This window comes from Grammomys surdaster, unplaced genomic scaffold (genome assembly GCF_004785775.1).
Source record: "Grammomys surdaster isolate TR1022 unplaced genomic scaffold, NIH_TR_1.0 169, whole genome shotgun sequence".
NCBI classification, from domain to species: domain Eukaryota; kingdom Metazoa; phylum Chordata; class Mammalia; order Rodentia; family Muridae; genus Grammomys; species Grammomys surdaster.
The window spans coordinates 11,471,151-11,498,884 of record NW_021604617.1 but is presented as its reverse complement, the minus strand read 5'-3'; the positions used below and the strand labels follow the sequence as shown (position 1 = coordinate 11,498,884).

General features: G+C 43.5%; 1 protein-coding gene across 3 annotated transcripts; it reads right to left on the bottom strand.

Annotated features, from left to right (window-relative positions):
* Positions 1-1,326: 1,326 nt before the first annotated feature.
* On the bottom strand, positions 1,327-27,561 carry Slc25a27 (solute carrier family 25 member 27). 3 transcript variants are annotated; one of them, XM_028766557.1, is made up of 10 exons: positions 27,390-27,448; positions 26,570-26,652; positions 24,533-24,724; positions 22,077-22,161; positions 18,364-18,486; positions 13,642-13,754; positions 9,880-9,964; positions 7,429-7,521; positions 6,737-6,839; positions 1,327-3,027 (listed from the first exon to the last, which is right to left on the bottom strand). In XM_028766557.1, exons 1-10 carry the CDS (start codon positions 27,446-27,448, stop codon positions 2,956-2,958), a joined length of 1,008 nt encoding a protein of 335 aa, XP_028622390.1. In that variant the 3' UTR covers positions 1,327-2,955. The 3 variants fall into 3 exon arrangements, with proteins under 3 accessions (XP_028622390.1, XP_028622388.1, XP_028622389.1); XM_028766555.1 differs by lacking the exon at positions 26,570-26,652 and having other exon boundaries at positions 27,390-27,561; XM_028766556.1 differs by lacking the exon at positions 26,570-26,652 and having other exon boundaries at positions 1,327-2,877; positions 27,390-27,561.
* Positions 27,562-27,734: the final 173 nt, after the last annotated feature.

The window sequence follows — 27,734 nt, the reverse complement described above, 5'->3', positions numbered from 1 at the left end:
AAATTTTCATTTAAATCGCTAATTGGCTTCCTTTTTAAATTAACAAGGTGAGATATATTTCACACCCATATGACAGCTAGCCTTAAAATAAGGATAACAAAAACTAATATACATTATATTAGCAATATATAATTTTATTATATATTAATATTATATTAGCAATAAACAATTTTTCTTGGGTACCTAACAGCCAAAATAAATAAGTAAACAGACAAATGGATAAATAGACAGACAACCAGACAAAGAAAGCTATTAGTGAAGGCTGTGGTTCACATCAAACCAGGGTACCTACCTAGTCCTAACCCTGAAGAATTATAATCCAGGGCCTAGAGCTCTTTAAAAAACATCTATTCCCAGGACTGGAGAAATAGCCTACTGGTTAAGAGCACTGGCTGCTCCTCCAGAAGGTCTGGGTTTAATTCCCAGCACCAACATGGCATCTGTAACTTTAGTTCTAGGGGATTCAATGCCCTCTTCTGGCCTCTTTAGGAACCACATGCAATAGTACATAGACACACATCCAGGAGAAACACTCACACGTATAAAAAAATAAAATAAAATAAAAAAATAAAAAACCCTTATTACTTCTAACTAAAATAAGACTTAAATGCTATCCTTTTAATTAGATATGCTTGTTAACTTGCTTATAAATAGCAGAACATAATTTATAACTAAATATGCATAGATTTTAAAAAGAAAAAAGATATTATTTGACTAGAGAAAAATGTAAAAGCAAACAAAAAAAGAAAGAAAAGTGCCTAGAATTATGACTGTTGAGCTGCAGAGCCTGAGATGCACCAGAGTTACACAGTAGGAAGTGAGAAAGTTACACAGGATTTTTCTGATGTGTTTACTGTTGAAAAGGACCTAGCATATTCCAAGTAGGTACCAGGAAGCCGAATTTGCTAAGAAAGCATGGGAGTAATGGGCTATGTGTCAGAGACATGACAAGCATCCAGATGATGAAGACTCTTAGTGTTCAAGTCCATTTCAGCCTAAACTTTGTGCTGCAAGCAACACAGATGTACTGAAAATCTATGAGGCAAGACCACATCACCATCAACAACAACAACAAATCTGGAGATGACTCAAAAGAATCGGATAGGTGGCTGCTGTGAAGCCGATGGAAGGGTTCTGCTTGGGTACCTCACTAGTGTGCAATGTGACGGTCCATTGTAAGACCCATAGTAATTGGGATTTTTGCACTTTGTGGCATCAACAGCCTCCTTTCTCTGGGCTTCCGTTTCCAACCCAAGGAACAACGTGTCCGTGTCCCAGTCCCCAGTCCCCAAAAGAAGAAAACTGAGCCAGTTTTTAATAGTCGAGTTTGCATGTAATTATTTGATTCCAGTTTTACTTAGTCATAAACATTAGAAAACATAGAAAAAGCAAAATGTCCCCAGAGTGATTGAGTTTGTGGAGCAGAATACTTGGGGACTTGAGCATACAACGTAGGCTACATATATATTTAGTGACTCAATTGCAGGTTGACAAATGCCACGGAAAGGTGGGCAACCTGAAGACGTACAGGGATCAAACTCCACCTTCTGTAAGTAGAAAAACGAGATGGTTACTCACATTGAAAGGTCTTGAAAGGTGTGCTTCCTCCTTTGAAATGGCAGTGATTCTCCATTCGCTCATTCACGCAGCCCTGGGGAAGCTGTTTCTACACACAAGCATCTGCCCATCATGACAGCTATTTGGTTGGCTCTGAGATCTACCTTGGGACTGAGTGGTCAGAGTTTTTCTAGTAATATCCCTAGCCATTTTCCCTATGCTGTAGCCATCTATCCCAAAATGTCCTGTGTCTGAGGCTGGGAGAGCAGGTGTGTACAGGTGAATCTAGAGAAACCATTCTAGAATGAGAAAAAAAGGACTGGATACAATGACTGGAGAGATCACCAAGAACCACAGATGGACACTTGTCACACCGTAGGCAAGGATGAATACGACTCACAAGGATTAACACTCGGGTTTCTGAAAGTGTCACGGTATCTGAGCTCTCTAGCTCTCTCTGCCCTCCCCATCTGTAACCGATGGGATATAGAGGGAGACACAGGAGAGTGAGCTCACTCCCTAAACATCCCTGAAAAGTTGACTGTATGAGGTGTTCCCTAAGAATACCCTGGGAGCTGAATCTCAGGCAAATATATTGTGGTTCCCTTGGTTATGCTTCTCAGAGGTATGGATAAATGTGGGCTGTAATGGAGGGTGTTACACAGCAAGCGTTCTGCTGTCACTGACATACTGTGGCTGTCAGGGGACGTCACCTCTAGCATGCATAAAGGAGTGGCAACTAGTGAGCACACTTGCAAAGGCAGACCCAGCGGCAAGAGCCTCTTTCCTTGCAATCCAACAGCACATCAAGTTGCCTCTTGTACCTTTCCATCTTCCTCGCATGAAAAGCTAAAGCGACTTCTTTCAGCGCTAGGAAAACTCAAGGTGTTTATTCGTGACTTCTCATTTGCCTCTGTGTAGATTACAGTATGTGCATTCTACTAACAGAAAAGTGAGTTGTCAACCCGTGACAATACATACTGGCGCAAAGTTAAATGTTTCCTAAGCACTACAGGTTTCCACACTGCTGATCTATGTCTCTCCAGGTCCGAGATGCTGGCTCCCTCTGGTACTCCTCTAGGGTAGACGCTTCTGCACAGATCAGCAGCTCAAAGTCCAAACCTCCTGGCCCAAGATCAGAGTGGTTTGGGTTCCATTCTTTGACAAATGCCCCGCTGTGTCTCAGTGGTTGGTCTTGAGAGATTGGACCAGGCAGATTGCTCTCAGATAAAACGAGGAGTCAAACAGAACTCAGGTTTCCATAGAGAGATAAAGTGCTGCCCCCTGAAAATCGCAGTCTCTGTGGAGTAAAGTATCTTCCTAAAGAGGTAGAAATAACAGGGGCGTGTGTTGCAGATGCCCTTGTTCATTGACAATGAGCACTCTAGCTTTAAGGGCTTAAAATGGACTGACTCCACTCATCTCTCTGATTTTTTCATAAGTGAGCCAGAACACCATTGACCAAGGGGTCTGAAAGATTAACCAAAGAGGTTAGTGCATATTTCAAAGCAATTATAAATGTTCTACATATACATCTTTGAGTGACAGTCATTTTTCAATCCACTTGTAAAAACAAGACAAGACAAAAAAAGCCTCACAAATATCTTAATAGTCTACCTTTGTAAATCACCTTGAAACTTAAAAAGCATTTTCCTATCATATTGACCACCGATTTCCCTAAGAACAACTTGCAATGAAAAACAAAATAAAACAAACAGCTCTTATCTCCGTTTTACATATGAGGACACTGGGCTGTTCTGCTGCCCACTGACATGGTGTTGAACTAGACCACACCGGTCTTTCTACTGACCGTTTCTAGCTAAAAGGCTACAATCTGGGATGCCTTGACTTCTGTACTAAGCTGCTGTCTAATTAGATACTTAAGATGTGAGGAAGATACAGATAAGTCTGTAAGAGCTGGGTCATTAAAAATCTTGGCCCCAGATGTCTTGCAATCTGCATAAAACAAATTCACATGGAAGAGAAAAAAGGAGCCTCCAGCTCAGAATGGCTTGACCTTAATTTGAATGAATCTACCCGCAGGAACTAGGAAGGATGTGGTCTGAAAGGAGTCATAAATACTACGAAGCAGGGATTACCAGAGAAAGGGTGCTTGGATTGAGTTCCTCTCTAGTTTGGTTCTGATCAGTGACTAGAGAGGATTTCCCTTCTAGAGCAGAGAGTTAAGCTTAGTTAGTTAGAATCTAAACTGGATCTGCTAACTGTGTTTGTAAAGAAATGCCTTTGTTGGGAAATACTGAACATGTTACGTTGGCAGACTAAGAAGGTTCTACGTAGCAGTTAGTTGATCTGCACACACATAGCTGAGATGATAAGCACAAAGCTATGAATGGGCCACATCCCTGTGTCAACAGGGTGGATCGGTCAAGGAGGCAACTGCAGAGAGACCATGGAGATAGGGGCTCCTGCTTAAGAAGGACCCTGAGGCCAGCTCTAATGGTGTGGTTGTCAGTTTTGCTCTTCATATGAATGTGTCATTATAGGTTCAAAACCACAGGGGCTTGGTGAAGTAACTCTATGCCTCCTCTGTTTAGGGGCTTTCTTAGTGACAGGGAGGGTGGTGGGGTTTGGTGGATTTCAGTGAGCTCAAGAGGGAGAGCATTTAGCTAAAGACTGTGGGGGGCTAATGAGTGGGATTAACGGAGCCTCTGTGCCCTGTCAGTGGGCGTGCTGTCTGTGCTTACTGAGTTCCCCACCAGCACAGTTGGGACCACTGTAAATAATCCAAGTGTGTCTGGTCCCGTGTTGCTGCCTTAGGTTTGTCTTGAACCTGCTACAGGCCTTTCTCAGTTTTGTTTCTGAGAGCTGGCTATTCAAAAGCCCTCTTGGCTTGATAGTCGTACAAAAAAACCCTCTGGCTGTGATGCCTAGCAAGTGACTTTCTAATACTGACTTAGCCCCACATAGGCCTTGAACTTCTGAAGGGCATGCTGGCCTGGAGGTGCCAGGTACCTGCATAATTTATCAAGGGTGTGGTGTGAATATACCAGGTATAATTACAATTTTAAGCTCCAGTGAAGCCAGCCGGGTCCCTGAAGGTTCTTATGAGGCAGATGTCTGGGTTCAATCTTCCATAGCAGCAACCAACAGGACAGCAACACGCACCATGATGATGCCTGCTTGATGATACTTTTATCCACTAATCCATCTCCTTTACCCCTGGACAGGGTGAGTGGGAGGAGTCTTTGTGGGGTGCACTTGTCCCTGGCCCCTTCCTGTAAGGAGCTATTTCCTGGACAGGGTGTGTGGGGGAAGTCTCTGTAGGGTGCACCTGTCCCTGGCTCCTTCCTGTAGCGAGCTCTCTATTTCCTGGACAGGGTGTGTGGGGGAAGTCTTTGAAGAGTGCACCTGTCCCTGGCCCCTTCCTGTAAGGAGCTCTCTATTTCCTGGACAGGGTGTGTGTGGGAAGTCTTTGAAGAGTGCACCTGTCCTCGGCCCCTTCCTGTAAGGAGCTCTCCACTTCCTGGCCACATGCTCCTGCCAGGATGTTCTGCCTCACCAGCCTACAAAAGCAATCAAATCAGCTGACTACAGACTGAAACCAGGAAATCAAATTAAAACCTTCTGTCTTCTTTCAGGTTGTTTTGTCAGGCATTGGATATCTGGTTATAGCAACAGAAGGCTGACTGACACACTTTACATCAGGTGTCGCTATGAGATTTTGCTGTTAATATTCTTATTAATATGCATCTACTGTCCCATCTGTATGTTCTTATACTCTCTACGGCTCCATCCCTACTTCCCCTATATTAGATTCTGATATTGATCTAATTCTGACATTAAGACAGTCTCTGTATACCTATCTATTCAGATGTCCTACAGGCACCCCAAATGATCTGTATCAAAATTTACATTTATTGAACCTACATTTTCTTGTCCTACAAATGATACCCATCTGTACAAACTGCTGTCAGCACCAATTGCCCAGGTCCTGGCTTTTCTTCTCCTTATCTTCTCTGGCCATTCAGCTACCCTCATCCAGTAAGGCTTCTATGCCCCCAAATACCTGTGAAAAGGTATCCTTTTTTCCCACTGCCACACTCCCCTCTGTACCACAGTTAGGTTTCATTGATCACTCCAGGTGTTTTTTATCAACACAGGAAAGACAGAATAATCTAGAAATGCAGCTTATCCCAGTGTGCACAGTTCCCCGAGCCTGTCTGCTTTCTGCCTCTCTGCCTCGCCTTTTGCCTCCTTCCTCCAGGACTCTGCATATTGGACAGTTGTGTTTTCTGTACGCCCCTGTCCATGGGCTCTCAGTACATATCCACCCATCTCCTGAGAACGTCTTCTTACCATTTTGCTTGGCCAAGCCCTATTCAGTCCTCAAGTCTCTCCTAGGGAGAGGCCTTCAGAATTGCCCAGTGTAGACTGTACCTACTACCCTCTGTGTATCTCCAAAGCACTAGAAAGCCGTCCTGTGACAGCCACCATTTATAGTTTCTTATTCAAAGTTAAGTCTACTCTATAGGGTGTGCACTCAAATGTGTGTGTGTGTGTGTGTGTGTGTGTGTGTGTGTGTGTGTGTATGTGTCTGATTATATTATGTTGATTTTAGGTTGAGTGTCTAGCCCCATAATTCATCCACATCTTCAAGTATTTACAAGCACTTAACAAAAGAACTGTGCTGTGAATTACAGCCACGGCACCGCTAACTGTCTAGTACACTGCAGTAAATGGCAGAAGCACAGCGGGGCACGGCACTCTCTTAAAGCAGGGTCTCTGTGGAAATCATTCCTGTATAACTTTGTCATCAAAACAAGTTCTGAAGCAGCAACATTTCCTAGAAATTCTGAAATCTCTATATCCATCTCAACCTAGGATGTTTTAGCTAAGAAGACTACTAAAGGCTTTATATCACTTAAAAAAAATCTGTCTTTATCTACTACGTAATGGATTATCACCTTGTTTATTAATAAATGTGACAGGGTCACTTAGCCTGAGTCTGTAAAGAAACGGAACATGATTCTAAGGAAAGGTTAACAGAAAAAAACCCTATAATAAATATTTTCAAAAGGAAGTATGAATGGGCCTCTTGTGCCGGCAAGGCCATGTCACACATCGGAGGAGAGAATGAAAAATATCCACAAAGTACAAGTAATTGAAATGCAAAGAGAACAAAAGCAAAGGAAGAAACAGAACCCCCCACCGTCTTTACCATTCTCAGCCAGGAGGGTAGAAAGCCTTTGTACAGACTCAGGAAGCCTTCCCCTTGAACAGCCTGGACCAAGCAGTCAGTTGACGACTTATACAAAAGTCCTCTGGAAAGAGAGAGACCTCTGTCACCTCCCGTCCTATGTAGACAGAGATGTAAGTAGAGCCATTTATGCAGCACAGCCATTTATGCAGCACTATTCTGAGCTAAATACTTCCGGCGTCTGTGCTCCACTGACGAAGACTTAAGTATCTTCAGTTCCTCGTAGGCATCTCCTGCTGGTTCTTTTCCCCCCATCACTCCCTCTGTCCTCTCTGGTGTTCATTCCACAAGACATCTTCCAAAAAGAACACACTACTTTCAACCGCACCGTAGTCTGTTACCTGAAGGGCACACGCTCTGAACGGAGTGATCTGCAAATTCTCAGCGCAGTATTTCAAAGCTTTCAAAGCACGTTGAAAACAAGAGAGTCACAACAACTCCTCTGTGTCTAAGTAACATGTCTGGTAGCTCAATTCCCCAGAGGCTTAGTATATTTGCATCAGACAAAGAAAGTAATTTCACATGAACAACTGCCTCACTGAAGAAGAAAACATGAATACATCTCTATCACACAGACCTTAGAAGACAGCATCTTTAAGTCACCAACACTGCTGCAGACACTCCAGCATGTGGGCACTAAGGGCTTTACCTACCTTCCTTGTTTGTCTCGAGGTTGGTTCATTATTCGGCTTTTGATGACATCGGCTGGTGTTCCCAGAATAGAAGCCACGAGTCCAGAACACAAACTGTAGACACGAATAAATAAAAATTTCAAAGAGAATATTCAAAAGCTTCCAAATTCTAAAAGAAAGGCATTTAATATTTAAAAAGAAAGAGCACTAAATATTCCTTGAGATCAAAATTTATGCTTGGTTCTGTAGAGTGAAAAATCATAGATACTGGGTATATTGAATCCTTTTTAGACATATAAAATATTCTTTAGGCTTTCTTTATAAGGACATGGAAAATTTTCTGAGAAACCGAGCCATGAAGCAAGTTAGGGATGTGGAAAGACCAGTCACCATTACTGGAACTGGCTGACCCACAAAGAGAAAGGAAAGAATGCAAGTGAACTAGGTGGAAACAAGCTGGGAACCAAGCTGAGAACCAAGCTGGGAACCAAGCTGAGAACCACAGTGACAGGGCAAGGCCACAGTGACAGGGCAGGACCACATTCTTGAGAAACATTATCGTACAGAGAGTTTTCACATGACCCTGACTCACGTAGGTTGGGTTCCTTTGCAATGTTCTGCTATTTTTATGTTATGCCACCTCAACAACCCCTCATCCCCCTCCCCATTCCTTGGTTTGTGGTTTTTCCCCTTAAAAACCCCTCTCAAACTGGCTGTCGGGGTCAATTCAGCTCCTGCGTGGGCATACAAATTTGACCGGCAGCTAGCTGTCACATGCCCTAACAAACCTCGCTATTGCTCTGGTACACAGTGTCTCGAGCAGATTACTGGGTGGTCACGACTTTCTGAGACTTGAGTGAGGGTCTCCTCTCTGTGGAGGTCTTCAGTTCAGTCAAGTGAGAAAACTTTAAAGCACAGGCAACAGATATGTGCCTCCTGCTGCCAGACTTTCTTTGCTGTAGAGAACAGGAGATAAGATTCTCTCCTTTGAGATGGCTTGGGAAGTAAGGTGCTTGTCTGCAAACTTGATGGTCCTGAAAGTCATCCTCTGACCTCCACTGCATGCTGTGGCATACACACATACAATCAGATGGTACATTCTCATTCTCTCTCTCTCTCTCTCTCTCTCTCTCTCTCTCTCTCTTTCTCTCTCTCTCTCTCTCTCTCATTGTCTCTTCCCCTCCCCCCCACATCACTACCGCCATCACCACCATCACCAAGAATAAAGATAATGTTTAGGAAGATCCTGTTCTGGAGGCGTCTACACTGCTTAGAGAGAGGCTGAGAAAAAACAGATAGCTTTAGGTACTGACCAGTGCCAGGAAAAAAAATAAAATGGGCAAATGTGATGGGTGTTAACTGAGTGACAGGCAGGTAGGGACAGGCATGGGGGGTAACTGAGTCACCTGTCAGCGCAGATCTGGAGGCAGGGTTACAAGGACAAAGAGTAGCATGTCCAAAATAATATTCTTGTGGGGGGAGCAGTGTGTGTCTTTAATCCCATCAACCGGATCATATTAATATATCACATGTCTAGTGTCACCTCAGTGGCATGGGGGGGGGATTGAAGATTCTTAGGATTTAGAAACACAATCAGGAGCCAGACAAAACATCACTGTGATGTGAAGGGCGGCAGACACCAAAATGCTACTTATTCTAATGGAGCCACTGAAAGGCTGTGTCAAAGAGAAGGAAGAGCAGAAGGGCCCAATTCCCTCAGACCCTCATATCTGATCTGCTTCCTCTGGGTCCCTTCCCTTTGCTTTGCTGCTGTTGTTTCTGTTGTTTTTCAGTCCTTTGAGCCCTGAAGTGACCGTCTCCTGTATCACCTCATTCACTGTTCATCACTTTCACACGTGTCCAGTTCTCCCAGTCAGGGAGTGCCCTGGGCAGGGCCACTGCAAGACGGAGACTGGGACAATCAGCCTAGAAGGCCACACATACCTGCTGAACTGTGTTAAGGAACTGAGTTAAAGAGACCGTGGATGGAAACTGTACCCCCTTCCCCCTGGGCAGCCCCATCAAGTACACACGTTTGCTGAGTTTAATCTGAAATGTGCTGTGATTTTATCTGTCTCTTCCACATTTTAATTGCCACAAACTTGAAGACAATGACCCGTTGAGATCACAGCATCATCCTTCCCTCATCACGATGGCATGACATTCTTGCTCGGAAGATTCCCAAGGTTAGAAGTTATGACAACGATTCAAGACAAGGACAGATATGTCCAGAGAGACGGCATAGGAGTTACGAGCTCTTTGCTGCTCTTGCAGAGGACCAGACTGTGGTTCCCAGAACCTTTCACTCCAGCTCAAGGGGATACAAGCTCTTCAGGCCTCAAGGGCCACCTGCACTCACATGCACATGCCCGCACACAGACTCAAATGTATATACATAATTGAAGTTAAAATTAAACCCTTAAAAATGACCAGGAAACAGAGAAACCAAGAAGAGCCCAAACAGCCACCTACCTGGATAAGCCGTGAGTGGAGATATTGTCTTCAAGTGGCGTGTTCAATACCAGGTAGTGTTTGACTGTGTCGTAAGTGGTTAAATCTGGCAAAGGAGAAAGGGTTGATTATTCATTCACTCAACAATGGCTGTCTTTTATGTCAAAATTCTGCCAGGCTTGGGGGTGGACTGTGTGTCAGAATGAAAGATGCTGTTCTTGCTTGTAAGAAGAGGCAGGCAAAGCTACAAATGGTAGGAAAGAAACGGCCACTCGTTGTATTTGTGCTACGCTTGTGTTACCCTCTGGAATTTTGGTCTTTGGACTGAGAAATTTCTGTCTGAGCTCAAGTCAGATTGAGTTAAGATCCTGACAGCTATAATCAACAGATTTGGACCACTGTTTTACATTAAGCTTGTTATATATTTATTCTAAGGCAAATAAGAAGCTGTTGAAAGGATTTTTAAAAGGAGGGTTATGCCACAGTGCTGGGGTGTAACGAAGGTAACCCACGCTGAAGAACAGCCAAATGAATGGTAAGAATGGACAGGCATGTCAGAGGATGGAGATGAGATGTAACTGATGCTTTTGTAGAACTCTGGGGAGGAGTCATTAGTAAAATGAGGATTTTATTCTGCTTGTCTGGTAGCCAAACAAGCTACCAGATGGCTAGATGTCAGTGGGTTTTAAATAAGTATCCTGCAGACAAACACAAAAAAGGAAGGAATCCAGAAGAACAGACGAGGAGATGGATTTTAAAGTTCGGGTGAAACGGATAGATGGTCTCTTGCTAAAATGACACCAGAGACCCAAAGGAAGCATGGGTAACAAACAAGCGTTTAGGGAGCTGAGAGAAAGTGTTCCTGATGCAAGGAAAGTATTTGCCCAGAGGCAGGAGCCAGCCTGGGCTGTGAATGACTACGGAAGGCTGAGGCTGGTATAGCTGAGTATGCAAGGGAGTGTGTGTGTGTGTGGGGGGGAGGGGGACAGCAGGCCTGTGCTGGCCTAGGTGACGCAAGAGAAGGTCAGAGGTCAGACTGCAGGAAGACCAGGGGACTAGATAAGAGATCATTATGCTAATCCCAATAAGAGATGACACTGGCTTGATCAGGGTATTGTGGAGCCCTGCTCAGCTGCTAGATAAATTCTGAAAGCAGAAATAGTCAGACATAGCCAGCAGATAGAAGACAGGGGAAGAAAGGAAAGGTGAAGGCAAGGTTCTAGGTATGAACAATTGAAAGGGAAGAGCTACAATTTTTGTGATAAAGATGGAAACAGACAGCTTTTATGCTTTTCTTTTTCTAACAAGGCAACAGCGTTCATAAAGCCAGTTTGGGGACAGCGGGGACAAAGTGGCTATGCAGTGCCTAGGAAGGGGTCCAGTGGCTATGGAGGATGCAACAAGTCATGTATGAACCAAGCTATGACCACGAGAAGACAGAATTAACCGCACTCAGCGGCTAACCGACACAAGGAACAAGGAAGGACGAAATTCATACAATGTAACAAAACGGTCTTTTGGGTATTTGGAGACAATGAAGAGCTGAAAAGAAAGCAGTGTGATAATGGAGTCTTGTTTAGACACACTCGAAGTGAGTGATACTCTAGAGACACCAGAGGAGGACCCTGAGAAAGCAACTGGAACTTGGGTGAGTTGAGGTTCTGAGAAAACCTTGAAGGAACAGATTGAGATGCTACAGTCACGAGGGTTTCCTGGGGTTGGGGGTGGAGAATTAGATACCAATGAGACACAGCAGACGTTACGTATTCACTCCTGAGCATCCTATCATCCATCTTAGAAAGGATTCTTTCGCTGACTAAGCCCTGAGCATTTGATGAGTCAGTATGAAAGACAGTGGGGAAAAGACAAGTAAAACAAATTATGGCTGTTGCCTTCAGGGGCTCACCATGTAGTCAAAGACACAGACACACACTAGAGGCCAAGTAGAGGACAGTAATGTCCTGAGAGAACTCAAGACAGTAAAGGACATCTAACATGACCAGCTCCAGCCATGGGGAGGGCCTGCAAGAGGTTTAGGAATAATACATGGGCAGAGGCAACGGTTTAGTTTTGTATTAAAGGGATGTGTAGACAAAGACTAATCACAAGACAGGACAAGAGCACAAGCAGAGAGTGAGGAGCAGCTTTGTAGGTGCGGGGGTGTGGCCTCTCAGCTCATGGGGGCGTGGTCTCTTAGCTCATGGCTTTCTGCTGTACTCCTGGCAGATAAGATGAACCACTCAGGGAGCTGAAAGCATGTGGCAAGTTCTGCAGCATCCTACATCATGTTCCAAAATTTCCACTTTGTTATCTAATGAGGGGCCAGCAGAAGGTGATAAGAACATGCACAGCATGTTGGATTGGTGATTTAGATGAACCTCTCTGGATAGCTACACTGCTATACAACTTTGAGGATGGGGAAGGAAGCCAGTCAGATGGCTGTGGCAGAGGTCCAGCTGGTAGTCTGATGGTATGGCCTATTAGAAAATCACTGGGGATATTGAAGTAGTAGTATTTGTGAGTGGGTGTAGGGGGGTGGGTTTAAGATGATTCCAGAAGATGGGAGTAGTTGGTAGCTTTGTCATTTACATTTCAAGGAAGCTGTGGATATATACACAAAATGACAATTCTCAGAGATGCAAACCTAGGAAACTAGAAACACATCTTTCATTTCTGCACCCAAATTCTGTATTCTTAACAAAAATGGCAAGCTGCTTCTTTACCATTTACTTATTGCTTGTAAATCTTTTCTACATGCTAATTCTCATGAAGATTTCATGTTCATTTTGGCAAATACACATGGCTGACCTAACAGTAACCATGGCATAGATGTACCCACTGAGTCTAAAATATAGTCACTGCCAACTTCAAGGGCTCTCTGTCTAGCAGTGGAATGGCCATTAGCCTCTTGATGTTATGAAATATTTATACATTTTAGAGTTCAAAGTTACAAGAGTAGACATATACATTTAAAATAATGTATCTTCTTAGGGACTACTATATGTAACTTCTCAGTAAAGGTATCTGTCAACATATAATCTAATTTTAAAATGTTTTCCCTCTTATATAATAGTTAGCAGAGCTTGTAGCTTCATTAGCAATACATTACCATATTAATAGCATTTCCTAAATAACAATATTTGTCTGACACACTTATTTTTTTTTTTTTTGACGTAGGTATAACTTTATGATTCAGGCTGGCCTTGAACTCGTGATCCTCCCAGCTCAGCCTTCCAAAAAAAGGGTTTTAGTCTTTTCTAGCTTCCTTGATGTATAACTGACCAATAGAAACTTTATGGTTATGGTACTTAAGATGGAAATTAGCAATTAAAACTGAGAAGTGAAGGTTAGGGATGCCTTGTGGGAAGGATGTTCCTGTTCCCAGGCTGCAGGCCACGCTGATCAGGAAGATTTCCAACAGAACAGGGGCAGAGCCTCTGGCGGGGAGAGAGCTGGACATCTGTGCAGAGTGACTGTCAGTTATACATTTCAGTTTTCATCTCAGAGGATGATCTGGACTGGGGTAGGAGACCTCAGAAACTACCCTTTCTTTTCTCTCTAGGGGAACAGTTTTTTTTCCCCCTTGGTCCTTCTCATGTATTACTAACTGAGGTGAAAATGTGGTCCTTTCTGTACACCAGTGATTGAGATCAAAACATGCTAGTTACCATTGCTGGTTCATGTTAGTGAAAAAAAACCCACAATGCCTTCCACATACCCTGATCCCTGATCCCAGTGCTCATGTCAGAGATTATGGCTGACACACACAACAAGCTGTGTTACCTCCCATGTTCACAAGTGCTGCTCTCTGAATATTGGGTATCCAGCCTGCCCAAAGCCCGCGGATTCCTCCTTCAGCTAAGATTTTTGCAAACGCATGATGTACTCCACGGAATCTAAGAATAATAACAAAGACATGTTACTCTATGTATTCTTGTGTTTGGAAGGTAGACGTGCAAATCTCACCTTCAGGTGATGCTTGTAACCAGACCTTTGGCTACTTGGTGGGTTCTTTTTTTCTTCTACCCTTACTTCTTCCTTTCCAACCCTCTAACACTGGGTAGGAGAGAGAAAAAGGATACAGGAGGAAGCAGGTGACGATATCATTCGACTACTTCCTGCTGTTCAGGGGCGTTGAGCTCCTTGGGACAAGTTTGATCTCTGTTGTCAGGATGTCTAGTTTCTTCTCTTCTCTTTACCCAGGACTGCTTGACAAACTTCGACAAACTCCATCCAACCATCAACCAGTCAACCCATCCTGTCTGGGCTCTAGCATTTCTTTGTATATCCTCTGAGAAGTTCCCAGAATTCCAATGTTATAGACTCCCCAAAACTATCTACAGCTGGCAAAATCACGCCCCTGCTACAGCATGAGGCAAATCACAGTCAGCTCCTGAGGACAGTTCGAAGCAGCTCCATATCCCACCCCTGAGATTAAAACAAAAAACATATTTTTATGCTATTTCTGTGTTTTTAAAGAAACCAAAATTCTCACTTCAGATACTGTCAGAACACGGATACAGGTATGACCCCTGGTGAACAATGCCTTGGGGAGCTAGCAGTGAGGAAGGCTCCCGGAGAAATGGCAGAGGGACTTTTATATCAGGCACGTTTTGTTCCCTGGATTGTTCTTGGAGTGATTTTGTGCCTCCTTCGACAAATCCTTGCATTAGCTTATAAGACATGTTTATTCTTGTTGGATGCTGGAACACAGCTCTAGAACCCAGTCTGATGAAAGGACCTGCTGAATGCTTGTCCTTCGTGTACTCCGAACCTGGGCATGTCCTTCTGCCTCACTGTCATGCTCTCCCAGATACAATCTAAGGCAAGTACCAGGCAACTGTACTTAAATTGATCTGTCCTGAGAAAGTTCTGGGCAAGGGCTGCTCTGTCACTCTGTAGTATGAGCTTATTGGCATTTATTTACGAGATTTTCTGATGATGTTGTTCTAAACTCAAATACCTTCCTTGGATCGTTGCTTTCTTGGTTACATTAGTGTGTAAAAGTACACTGAAACTGAAGTAAGGCTGTCTAGAGCTTTAGACTGCAGTCCACCCCGTTCTTTAAAGTTCTCAGATCCCAGGTCTCACAGACAGATCTGTACAGGTCGATGAAAGCCAACAGATACAATCAGGAATGAAATGATATTTATTCAGAATCATTAGAAATTAAAAGATTATAAAAGTCTCATCTCCAGGTCACTGAATAATTTGTTGTTGAAAGGCCAATCTTTGGTTCAAACATTTCCCCTTAAAAAGTGGCCTATTTATTTTACATGTATGAGCAGTTTGCCTGCAGAGAGGCTGGAGGTAAGCACTGGATTCTGCTGAAACTGGAGCAACAGGTAGTCGTAAGGGATCACCTGGATTGGACCCTGGGCGTGGGCCTTCTGTGAGGGCAGCCAGTAGTCCTACCTGCTGAAGCATTCATCTCTCTAGCCGTTTCCCTTCCTGTCTTCATTCTTCCTCCTTTTCTTTTCTAGTCTTCAGTCTTGTTATTTAGCATAGGCTGGCCTTAAACTTGTAATTCCCTTGCCTCAACCTCCAGAGTACTAGGATTACAGGTGTGTACTGCTATGCTTGACAAGATTTAAACATTTTTAATGGGCAGCACCGTAAATTCTGTCATGATTTTCTCTTCTTCGTCTAGCAAGATGATCAAAATACCACTGGTGGTATTTTTATATTGCTAACTCTCACATTAAGTACAGAAGGAAGTAATAGTTGTTAGCCTTCATTTTAATGGTGACACAGGAACCATATATATATACATAAAATATACACATATATTCAAACAATACTGAAGAGCCAGCCACTGACTTGGGGCCAGGGATGTAGCTCAGTGGTAGATCATTTCCTTACCATGCCCAAGTCCCCAGGCTTGATCCTTAGCATCATAAAACAAAACAAAGAACCCACCAAACACTGACTCTCATATACTCTCCTGTCATCTTGGGTTGGAGAGATGGCTCAGTACTTAAGAGCACTGGCTGCTCTTCCAGGGTCCTGGGTTCAATTTCTAGCACCCACTTGGCAGCTCATGACAGGCTATACCTCCAGTGTCAGGGGATCCAATGCCTTTTTCTGGATCCCTTCACATGTAGTGCACAGACTTACACACACGCAGGCAAAACACCCATTCATGTAACATAATAATAAACCGAAAATTAAAACTCTTCTATCTCATAAGCAAGATGACGTTTTAGGTTAGAAAACAGAAAAGACCATCTGAGAATTCTTAAAATTAAATAATATAATCTTTGTGAAAAATTACCATCCTATCTTGATTTCACTCTTCTGTATGCAGGTGAGAACTGAAGCTGAACTGGCATGAGAAACAATAGCACTGTCTGTTACAGAAAAACCATCCAGGCTTATGCGACCCCAAAGGATCTGGATTGGAATCCCACACTTTTTGCTTGCTAACTGCATGGCTTTTATGTAGGCACTGCGGTCTCGGAATCTCACCCAAGGACAATGTACTACTATTTTGACATGCATAATTGGCTCTGTGCTTTGTCTGTGTAGGTGCTTATGTCCCTCTTTCCTTCCCTCCTCTTCCTCTTCCTCCTTCTTTTACTTCTCTTTTACAATGGCATCAACTAAAACTTACCAACATTAGGAACAAAAGAAAGTCAAGAAGCCAACATAAAAAAAACAAAACCAACTACAGCCCAGCTGAAAACAAGTATTTGTCGCTGTTCTTTTTTTTCTTTTTTTTTTTTTCTCTCTCCAGACAAATCTCTTTTACTGATTCTTGGATATTAGATGTTAGAAAAGCATCAGGGTGGGTCCTGGGATGCTATAACCCACTGTCTCAGTCAGAGTGCTGTCTCTTGGCTAAATGTGCACCCCACACTTCAAAGTTTGCAGAGGAGCCCAAGTTACAGCAGGGCAGGCTAGAGAGGGCAGGAGCGCAGTGGTCAATGGTTGACTGGCCAAGGAAGGTCCCAGCCAGTCCAGCTCTGCTAAAGACAGTGCTTCCAGGAGCAGATGTCTTCAGACTCAGCTCAACTCCGTGCTACACTTTCCTGTAGGGGTCCATCTGACAGAGCTCACCTTTTCCCAGGAGAAACAGGCTAAGAGAAATTAGCAACACCTGACCTTTCTATAATCTTGTCAAGAAGGAAACTGAGATCTTTCAAGACAGTAGTGTTAACCATCAAGAATCCTCTTTAAATCCTCTTTAAACATCGGGACGGGTATGGCCCTCATGCCTCACTGGACAACGACAGGGGGACCGGAGCCATTACAAGGTCCCCTTCAATTACTGGAGGTCAGGCCTCTATCCTCACCTTCTCAAGATTAGAATCACCTCAGCCCTTCTATTCTTAGAGAAGGGAGGAGATGCCAGGGGCAGCCCTGCTTACACACTGAAGGCCTAAAATCAGCCATAGACCTAAAATCAGCAATAGGCCTGTCATACATGTATACTAACACCAAGTCTTGGGTCTCTGTGGAAAAACATTGAAACAGATGGCTGTAAGCTATTGTAAACAGGCAGCTTTTGTGGAAATTTACCAGCCTGAGTAGTCATAGACCTTGTAAATAGGTAGCCTTGGCAGATATTACCAACTTAGATAAGGACAAGTGAATCACAGGCAGAGTTATAGTGAATTGTCCCCTGAACCTTCACCCGGCCGATACCTGGTTCTGAAAGATATCTGTATTCCCCCTGAACACCCACACTCCAGTGTCATCCCCTTCCCCACATCCTGCCTTTCTATGTTTATAACCCCTGTGTGTGAATGAATTACGATTTGAGAAAAAATAAATAAACTATTAAAAAAAAAAGAATCCTCTTTAAAAATGAAGATACAGAGCCTGGGTGCTAAGGGACTCGCAGGATACCAACAAAGTTGGTGACAAAGTTAGGGCTCATACCAGGGCACAAGATTCACATATTCTCTCTCTCTCTCTCTCTCTCTCTCTCTCTCTCTCTCTCTCTCCTTCCCTCCCTCCCTCCCTCCCTCCCTCCCTCCCTCCCTCCCTCCCTCCCTTCCTCCTCCTCCCACGTTCTCTCCCCCTCTCCCTCTCTCTATCTGTCGCTTTCTCCCTCTCTCCTTTTGAAACACAGTATCACTTATAGATCAGGCTAGTCTTGAGTTCCTTATGTACCTCAGGTTGGCCTCATACTCTCTGCAATTCTGACCAGCCTCCATGTGCTGAGATTACAGGCCTGAATGGCAATGACCTGCTTTCTAAATTCTTTACCTCAGCTTGGAACGGGGGACTAGCCTGACTTTTATTAGAAGGAGATGCAAAGAGTTATCAACACATATAGCTGGTCTGACACAGGTATGTCAGATGCCCCACACACCATAGTGCACAAGGATGATTTGGGTGCCCTGAGCTCTTCACAAACGTAACTTCAGAGGAAAAGAATCAGCGTTATGTCCTTTAGTAAAGATTAGACTACAAATGTGTGAGTGCGTCAGATAAATGTCTAAGAAACAGGTGGCTGAAAACGGGGAGGGAAAAGCATCAGTTTCCCGAGCGACTCACCTTAAGGGTTTCCCTTCCAGTCTACGCTTCCCTTCCATTTGCATCTGGACCTTCACAAGATCAGTGGGGTTGGCTAAAAACTGTCCGATGACACCAGCCATCATCCCTCCAATGACTGACTTCCTAGTTGCAAAAGGAGATAGTTTTGTTTCATTTTTTTTTTTTAACAAATCGCCACTAGTTTCACATTTTTACAGGCTTCGGGTAGAAGGTTAAAGATAAAAGACAGACATAAAGGAGAGAAAAGCAGACAGTTTGACTATTTACTGGTGGGTGGGTCCAGGGAATCAACAGGACCTAAAGGGAAAATCTGACCCCTCCCATCTGAATCCAAAGGAAGGGAAAACGGCTTCAAAAGTGTGAACGTTTGCACCAACTATTTCTCTGTGGCCGGCATCTCCCTGCAGGGCAACGACACAACAGAGATACAATCAGCCTAGGATGCTTCGGCTGGGAAAGCATATTTTAACCCAGGACTGCACTGGTTTCCTAAATGGCAGGTTTGACTGTGTTCTCTCTCCATTTTGTAGGCCGAAGCTCCTCTACTCTCAGCCAACAGTAAGCAGGACTCAACCGTAACAATTAAAGACCTGCATCTCCAAATCACACACCGCAGCCAAGTATGTGTTATAAATGGCTCTATTATTTTACATTTCACGATGGCTTAAAGGGAGTTTAAATTAATCTCCCCTTTTTTATTAGTGATGCCACCCCTTTTTCATGTGTGTAATGAACATTTATATTTCTTTTGGGAACTATGTCTCTAGACACCTTTTCCTTATTTTTCCAGGGTGCTATCTTTTTTTTTTAAACATATTTTTCTTTAACACACACTCTTGCTTTCTCCCTCTCCCTCTCTGTATGTGTGTCTCTGTGTGTGTGTGTATGTGTGCACGTGCAAGCACGCTCTTGCACACATAGTACATGAGGGGGCTAGAAGAAGGCACTGGATCCCTTGGAGCTGGAGTTACAGGTGGGTATGAACTGTGCTATAGGGGTGCTGAGAACTGAACTCTGGTCCTCTAGAAGAACAGGAAGTGTTCTTAACTACTGAGCATCTCTCCAGCCCCTACGAACTAGTCTCTACATTTCTGTTATAAATTTAAAATTTTAAGTCAGCAGGTACTTGTACATAGTCTCATCCAGTCCTACGGAAACAGAAGCCTGAAGGTGAGTGAGCATTGCTTCTGCAGTAGAGAGACCTGAACGTGGAAAAGGAGAGGCGGTTTGTCCGTGGCACTCATTAAGGGAGGAGAAAGGGACGCAAGCTCATCCCTGACTTCAAAGCCCAGAGCTTGAAGAAAAATACATAGGGCTATGCTGACAGGCTGCCAAAGGAATTTTGATGGTACAGAGTTACTATGGTTCTTTTAAAAAAATATTACAAGTGTGTGTGTGTGTGTGCGTGTGTGTGTGTGAGAGAGAGAGAGAGAGAGAGAGACAGAGACAGAGACAGAGACAGACAGAGGAAGAGGAAGAGGAAAAGAAATAGAGAGACACATATACACACAGACGCAGACAGACAGACAGACACACACACACATACACACACAGAGACAAAGAGAGAGAGAGAATATGAATCAGAAGACAACTAGACAACTTATGGGGATCATTTCTCTCTCTCTAGCATTTAAGTCCCTAAGATTAATTCAGGTTATCTGGCTTGGCAGCCGCCACCATCTCTTTGGCTTGCTACTGTGGTCTTAATAAACAGTGTCATGGTGGAAATATAAGCCATTGGCATTAGCCACGTGTTAGTGCTAAACGAGTCACAGCGACAACAACCGGAGGTTTAGCATCAGCTCTCCACATGCTGATTTGGCTCTCAGCTGTAGGGGCGTGTGAGAACATACCAGGCACACAGAGAAAAGAGAGCAAAACTCCTCAACAGTCAAGGATAAAATGCTCTTCTCCCAGCATGCAGTCCTCCCCTGTGAAACAGCTGTGGCTATGGTTTGGTCCTTGACCAGTCCCTTAGCTAGTTACTTCACAGCCCAAGCAAGAAGGAAAGACAAAAGAGGGCCAAAGGACAGGGCCAAAGAGATACTGGAGACACACAAAGAGTGCAGTGTCCAGGAAGTTTCAGAAGTGAGTCATGGGGGATCAGAGGCACGGAGGCACCCAGGACAACTAGGTTTGGTCTACAGTTCATCGAATGAATTCATCATTCTTACATCTTGGGAATGGAGGACATTAGCATTTGGGTTCAAATCCCACAACTGTTAATGCTCCTTTCCAGACTTCTACATTTACAACCTAAAGACAAAAGAAAGAAAAAAATATAAAAATGGGGGAAAAAGATAATAGAAAAAACCAAAAACAACAAAAAAAAAACCTAAGTGACAACTTCAGGGAATGCAATGCTTTGAACATAAAACTTTACTGTTAGGGGTTTATTAATTAGGACTGATACGGAAATGGGAGCCATGGCTTACTTCCTGGACACAGGCTTTAAAAACTGGACGACACACAATTTCTAATAACATAAAATTTCTAATAATATAAAAGCCAGAACCTGAAAAAGAAAAAAAAAGAAAAAGTGAAACAAAACATGAATTAATCACAGTTAGCCCACCTCTAGAGACTCTAGAGAGAGATGCTGGTTTGTTTATTCTTGGGTGACATTTTCTGAGAGAATATACTTTCATTCAGAAAACTAAATATTTTGCCATTAATGGTAACCAAATAAAAGGCACATGGGTAATGCATTAAGATGTAAGGGTTTAAAGTGTTTTATCAGATATGCCGTGCCTTGAATTAACCAAAGCATTTGTGTAACTGAGACTTGGTGTCTTTTGATTATAATCACAAAAGTATACACTCATGTAATGATTTAATGTGTTAATCAAATGTGTTAATTTAATATGCTCATCAAAACAGACCAGCTATAATAAAAATCATGTGTTCACTAGTCTTGTATCAACTTGACACATGCTAAGAGTCATCGAGAAAATGGATTCTCAGTTGAGAAAATGCCTCCCCTCAGACTGGCAAGTCTGTGGGGCATTTTTTTGATGGATATCTGATGTTCTGTGAAGGCCTATTACAAGATGGGTGGTGCCACCCTTGGGCAGGTGGTCCTGCTGAGCAAGGAATAACTGAGTAAGCCATGGGGAACACGCATGCTGAGCATGAATGAGCAACATGACTCTATAGCCTCTGCTTCAGTTCCTCTCTCTAGGTTCCTATTTTGAGTTCCTACCTTGACGACCCTCTGTGATGGACTGGAATTGTAAGTGAAAAGAACCCTTTCCTCCCCAAGTTATGTCTGGTAATGGTATTTTAACACCACAATAGAAAGCTAAGCAAGACAATGGCATTTGAAAAAGGAAGCCCCAACAGAAGGTGCTCCAATAGAATTATTTTCACTATTAATATTTGTTTTTGAGACAAACCTGTATCAGAGGCTGGCCTCTCTCTTCCTGCCTCCTTTTCTCAAGGGCTGGAGTTATAGGCATGTACCCTCTCCCCAGTCTTTCAATTTATTAAGACAAAATATTAAATAAATAACATATGTGAACTATGCCCACATACACTTCTATGGTATTTGTATACAAAATGTAAAGAACTCTCACTTATTTGAATTTCTATTATTTACTAAGTCTGCTATTAGAAGCAATTTTAGTAGAAATGGATAATTTTACATGTAATATAATCAATAAACTTTAAAGCCTTTGGGGATCACAGCATCTTGTTTTCAAAACGAAACTTACCAGAGGGGATAATGCTTATCTTCACTCTTGCCAAACACAACTTCCCGGAGATGTTCATAGGTGACCATCCGACCTCCAGAGTACACTGTGTGAGACAGACCATGGAAACCGAAACTCAGTCCCTTGTCTAAGGAAGTCACTTTCTGAGCTGACCTCGTTCCTTGTCTGGTGGCTCTAGAGCACAGCTTCCATTCTCTGCTTTGTTTAGACCTCTTCCTTTTTTAGGACTCAACTCAACGTTTTTCAGAAAGTTGCTCTTTGACCTTTCTCTCAGTATCCTGGTCCCACACTGCATGTCCTGACACAGCAGCTATCAAATTCTTTAGCAATGAGATTGTTATCTTCCGTTCAGAACTTCTTCATGAAAGTTCTGAGTGCTTATTTATTTATTTTTGACAGACATAAATTCACTAAGCGTGAACCCATTTATTAACTTACACACAACTTGAGGTTTTAAGGGTCTCCAAGTTATGGAGCTTGAAGAGAGGCTAAGGAAGAAGAGATCTACAATTGTCTTCTTGTTTCAGTTCTGGCCATCATGAGAACCACCATTGTGGTGGTTTGAATAGGAATGGCTCCCACAGACTCATGTGTTTAAATGCTTGGCCCACAGGGAGTGGCTCTATTGGGAGGTATGGCCTTGTTGGAGTAGGTGTAGTCTTGTTGGAGGAAGTGTGTCACTGTGGAGGTGGGCTTTGAGGTACCCTATGCTCAAGGTGGACCTAGTGTGGCAGTCTCTTTCTGCTGACTGCCAATCAGGATTTAGAACTCCCAGCACCTTCTCTACGCCTGCCTGCATGCTGCCATGCTTCCTGCCATGACAATAACGGACTAAACCTCTGAAACTGCAAGCCAGCCCCAATGAAATGTTTGTCTTTCTGAGTCGCCATGGTCATGGTGTCTCTTCATAGCAACAAAGTTCTAAGACAACCGCAGAAAGAAGAGGCAAAAGAGAGAGAAAAACAACCTCACAAAATAGCTTTGTGTGTTGATTTTAACTCAAACAGGCAACTCTGGTATACAAAGGATATCTCTTTGGATACGCATACGCACTGGAGAATCCATGGGTCAGTTCTTCTCTTTCAGGTTTAAAACACATAAGAAAGATCCTAGCTGAAGAACAATAAACTGGCTAGCACAAATGAGAAAAGTCAAAGCACAGACCAACAATGGGCTCCAAAAGATAAACATTTTAAAAGGCACAAAACAGTGTTATTAACATCAATTCATGGTGCTCAGGCAAGAGATTTTCAGGATGTTTCTTTCAGGCAGTTTGATTTGGTATATCATAAAAATAAATACAAACTGCAAAAACAGTGCAAGTTTGTGTGCATAATTCTGACCCTTTTAAAACTCATGTACTTACTCACAGAATGGAATGTTAACAAGGGCAGGCCTGAATATGATTAGAACTGATGTTCTCTGGGTCAAGGAAATAGCTCGTAGGCAGAGAGGCAGAGGGCCACACTTATCACAATGTCTCTATGGAGTCAACTTCACAGTCTCCTCTCTACAAGCTGACACAGCAACAACACCCACGAGCCTGAGTACTTCCTTGAAAGCATGGTTAGAAAGGATTTTCTCTGTAACAATGACTACTAGTAATTCACAGAAATAGTTCTCCTAGGAACAAAGGCAAAGGCAAGTTTACCTGTGCTCCCCTACCACACCACCATTGCTAAAATCTAGAGCCACAGCTAGATGAAGCAAGACTCCTTGCCATCTGTTGTGCCGGCCTAGTTAGTCTTTGATGTACAGGGTATATTTTAACTTTCAAAAATAGTGAAAATCTTTAGCTGAAAGCTCAATCAGAACTTTACATTTCAAACCAACTTTAATCTTCACTGTATCTAAGGTTTCTAAACAAGAGAAAAGGGTGTTAATCATTCATGTCTGTCTGTCTCAGACCATTAAAGAACTCACATGGAAACTTTGCAAACATACAGGCATGTAGAAACCATTATACCTCCCTTTACTTCAGGATTTATTAAGTGATGACACATGTTGAATTATCTTTCTCTTTTCATGCATATGCGTGTATATGTGGTGAAGATGGTGTGCAGATATGTTCACATGTGTGTAGAATCCTATTAATGTGTGGTTATGCATGCAGAGATCTGAAGCTGAGACCACTTGTCTTCCTCTATCACTTTCCATGTTATAGATTGCTCACCATTTCTAGCTAGCCTAGTTGGCCAGCTTGTCCTAAGGATCTCCTGGATGATTCCCAGGCCATTGCACCATATGGAAGTTAAATACTTCCATACGCTAGTCTCAAAATCTAATGCAGTAGTTCCTTAATAACACTTGAAAAGATTTTCTTCTACTGATTTATTGTACCAGTAAAGGGGGGGAGGGGGCGGAAATAATGTCTTTGCTGGATTTTGGATACAGCTGAAGAGAAAAGCAAATACAGAATCCATAACAAACTTACCAGCTAGAATCAAGATAAATACCTACGTGTCTGTAAATGGCGGGCGTCACTCCTTGCCACAACTTTAGGAAGCCTTCCTCCTGGACAATTCCCAGGGCAGTGCGCACCATGCCCCTGTAAGGGGCGGATTTCACTGCACCATCTCCCAACCTAGCAAGGGCAGCTTCTCCTTGCATCTGGAGTCGGGTTTTTGTAAGATCGAGGGGAAAGGTTGCTAATGAAACAGAAAACAGATGAAGGGGAGGAAACCCCCAAAACATTCAGACAAACCAACAAAAACCTCTACAAGCAGAGGGTTAGCATTCCCCTAGGATTTGGGGGCTCTGAAGTAGGAGGACATAGCAGCGTCAGCTAGGGAACCTGTGGAAACATTTCCAAACCCATCCCCACACAATCTGACGTCAAAGACGGACAATTTAGAAAGTACAATCTCACGCCTTCCCAAATCTAAGACTCCCTGCCCCAAAGCATCCCCAGACACAAGGCCAAAGCAAAATAATCCCACAAAAGTAGGACAGCCCTTGATCTCTTTTCAATAAAAAAATTAATCTCCAACCCACTTCAGTTTTCCCAGTGAGAAACAGCGTTGAGTATCCTGTTCTGTCTCGTTGACCACAGCCACTATCATCTGAGATCTAATACAAATTTAGAACAAATGTGAAGCGGAATTCTATGATTTCATAGGGTCTTCTTCCGTGAGAATGAATCAGAGAACTGACGTTTGAGATGCAGAAGACGCAATGAAGTTGGAATGTCTTCTGGATACAGAGGTAGCAACGTTCTTCAAACTGAGGCAACTTCTGAACTGATAAGCTTTATACGTGGCCTATTCACAAGTTCTGTGTAAGTCCCAATTTTAGCTAACTGGAAAATTTTTATATGTTGAATTAGAGATAGTTTATTTTGATCTGAAAGCATGTTTTAGCTACTTGACCCATAATACACTTCATACACACAATGCCCTGAATAACTCTTAAGAGGGATATGGAGTCAAGTTCACGAACACCGCTTATAGTACATAAAAATTTTCAGTGACTGCTGCCTAATACACAATCCATGAATACCTTTTCTAAGACAAGGGGGGGGGAGAGGGAGGGAGAGAAAGAGAGAGAGAGGGGTGTGGAAGAGGTATGTGTTATATATTTCCTTTAGGTTTTGGGAATGTTAGTATCTAACCAATAATGTCCCTAAGAAGATGTTATCTTATCTTGCACACAAGTGGAGTCTTAAAAAGACTCCAGTGGTGTACACACACACACACACACACACACACACACACACACATACACCTTAAAATGTATCTTATCAATATACAAAACTAAACAGAATATGAAGAGGTAGAAGTAGGAGCCTCTACCTAAGTACAAATTGTGCTTCTCAAAACACAGGCTTTGCTTGATTTTCATTTCAGTTACCTCCTGGCTGAGGCTCTTGTGCTGGATAGGTGTGTGCTCCCCTTTACCGACTAACTTTGACTCCTTGGCCTTCCATCCATATTCCTCACCCCATTCTCTCCAGCAAGTCTCACAGGAATGTTTCTGTACAAGCTGCTGTGCTTCAGGGAGGCGTCAAACCGTTAAGGTAGCTCATCCCTCAGCTGACTCATTTTAGACATCTTTAGAAGTTGGTGAATTTTATTTAGGAAGATTAATGATAAAAAAAAAAATGTACTGTTAGCCTTGACTAAAAAGAAAACGAAGAGATGGGCCAAAGGGCAAGAAGGGAGGTGTCTAAAGGGTCAAGCAAAAGATAGTGTGCTGGCTGAGCTAGGCATAAAAATAAATAAACCTCTGCTAGAGAAGGCTGAGTAACATTTTCAAATGACTAATCCACCAGAGACATTCTCCTTTCTTTCTTTTTTTTAATGGACAAGAAAATGTAAGGGTAATCTGAAATAGCTTCACAGAGACCACAGGTTATTCTCAAAACCTCCCTGCCCTCTTCGTGAAACAAACAAACAAACAAGCAAACAACAAAAAACCACACCATCTGTTCATGCCATGGCACCATAATCCACTCTGAGTGGTCTGTTTATTTTTTGTTGTTTGTTTCTTTGGACTCACATAGGCAGATGGGTCTGTTTTTTTTTTTCTATGATGTTCTTGTGATACACAGAAATAGCTTCTCTGCAACAGGCAGCAACTGTACATGTCTTTCTCTGCATGTGCCCCCCCCCCACATACACACACACTCCCAAGGAGCCTGGAAGAAGGCCACACTGGGGTCTTTGCAACTGTATATCCATGACCCACTACCGCATAAACTGTAATAATGCCCCAATTAATAGCTGCCCTTGCCTTGCATTTACCACATATAAAAATTACTTCTTAGGGTTCCGCTTATAGAAAAACACGGTATAGACTCAGAGAAGTGGTGTGGCTGACTGCCTTTAAGCTGATGTTCCAGAGGAATGGTTAACAACTGAAGTCCCTCAAGGTAGGACTCACCACTCCCCCCCCCCCCCCCCAACTCGAATCTTAAAAAGACTCTGAAGCTGCATGCGACTATAAACCATAAAAAAAAGATCCCAGGGAGGATGAAAAAAAACTGTGAATAAATGGATTATGATGAATTATGGTTCTATAAAGGTCATCCTTACAGAAGGGGAAATGTTTCCTAGAGAGGTATACGGCTCATGAAGAGCCCAAGAGTACTCACTCAGGCATAAGACAACATCCCTGGGGATGGGAAGACAAGGACCCTGGACACCTCCATTCCATGCTCCTCCCGAAGCTGGCCTACTGGGCACCTGACCACATCCTTGCGAGGGTCCAACCTCTGAAGATGCTCCAGCCTGGAGTGAGGCTGCCCGCCCATCCCTCCCCCAGCACGATACCGCGGCCACTCGCCGGGGAGGCCGAGGCGGGGGCGGCCGGTACCTAGCTCGGCCACGGTTGCGGCGCAGCCGGACAGTAGGAACTTGCTCGTCCGGGGCCATCTCTGCGTGAGCGGCAGCAGCTTCTCCTCCTCGGGGACAGGCATTCAGCAGCAGGTCAGGACCACTGGGCACCGCTAGTCGCCTGGGAACCTGCCACCCTGCCGGCGCCGCCCCTTTTCAGCACAAGAGAGGTCAGGGAGGGACCATGTGCCTCTATTACGCTCGGCAAAGGCGCCGCCCGCCTGGTAGCTGGACCGGTCCTGCGGCCTCAGGTGCCGAAAAACAAAGCCGCACTCAAGAGGCTTCTGGGAAATGTAGTTCTTGGGATGCAGCGACTTCTCTGATT

What these genes read in the sequence shown, in the direction of transcription:
- Slc25a27 (XM_028766557.1), bottom strand. Translation starts at nt 27,448, where the DNA reads ATGGCCCCGGACGAGCAAGTTCCTACTGTCCGGCTGCGCCGCAACCGT. An exon ending in CTGGAAGGGAAACCCTTAAG is followed by an intron (nt 13,755 to 18,363) that starts GTGAGTCGCTCG and finishes TATTATTCTTAG; the next exon opens with ATTCCGTGGAGTACATCATG. An exon ending in AGCACTTGTGAACATGGGAG is followed by an intron (nt 9,965 to 13,641) that starts GTAACACAGCTT and finishes CTCCTTTGCCAG; the next exon opens with ATTTAACCACTTACGACACA.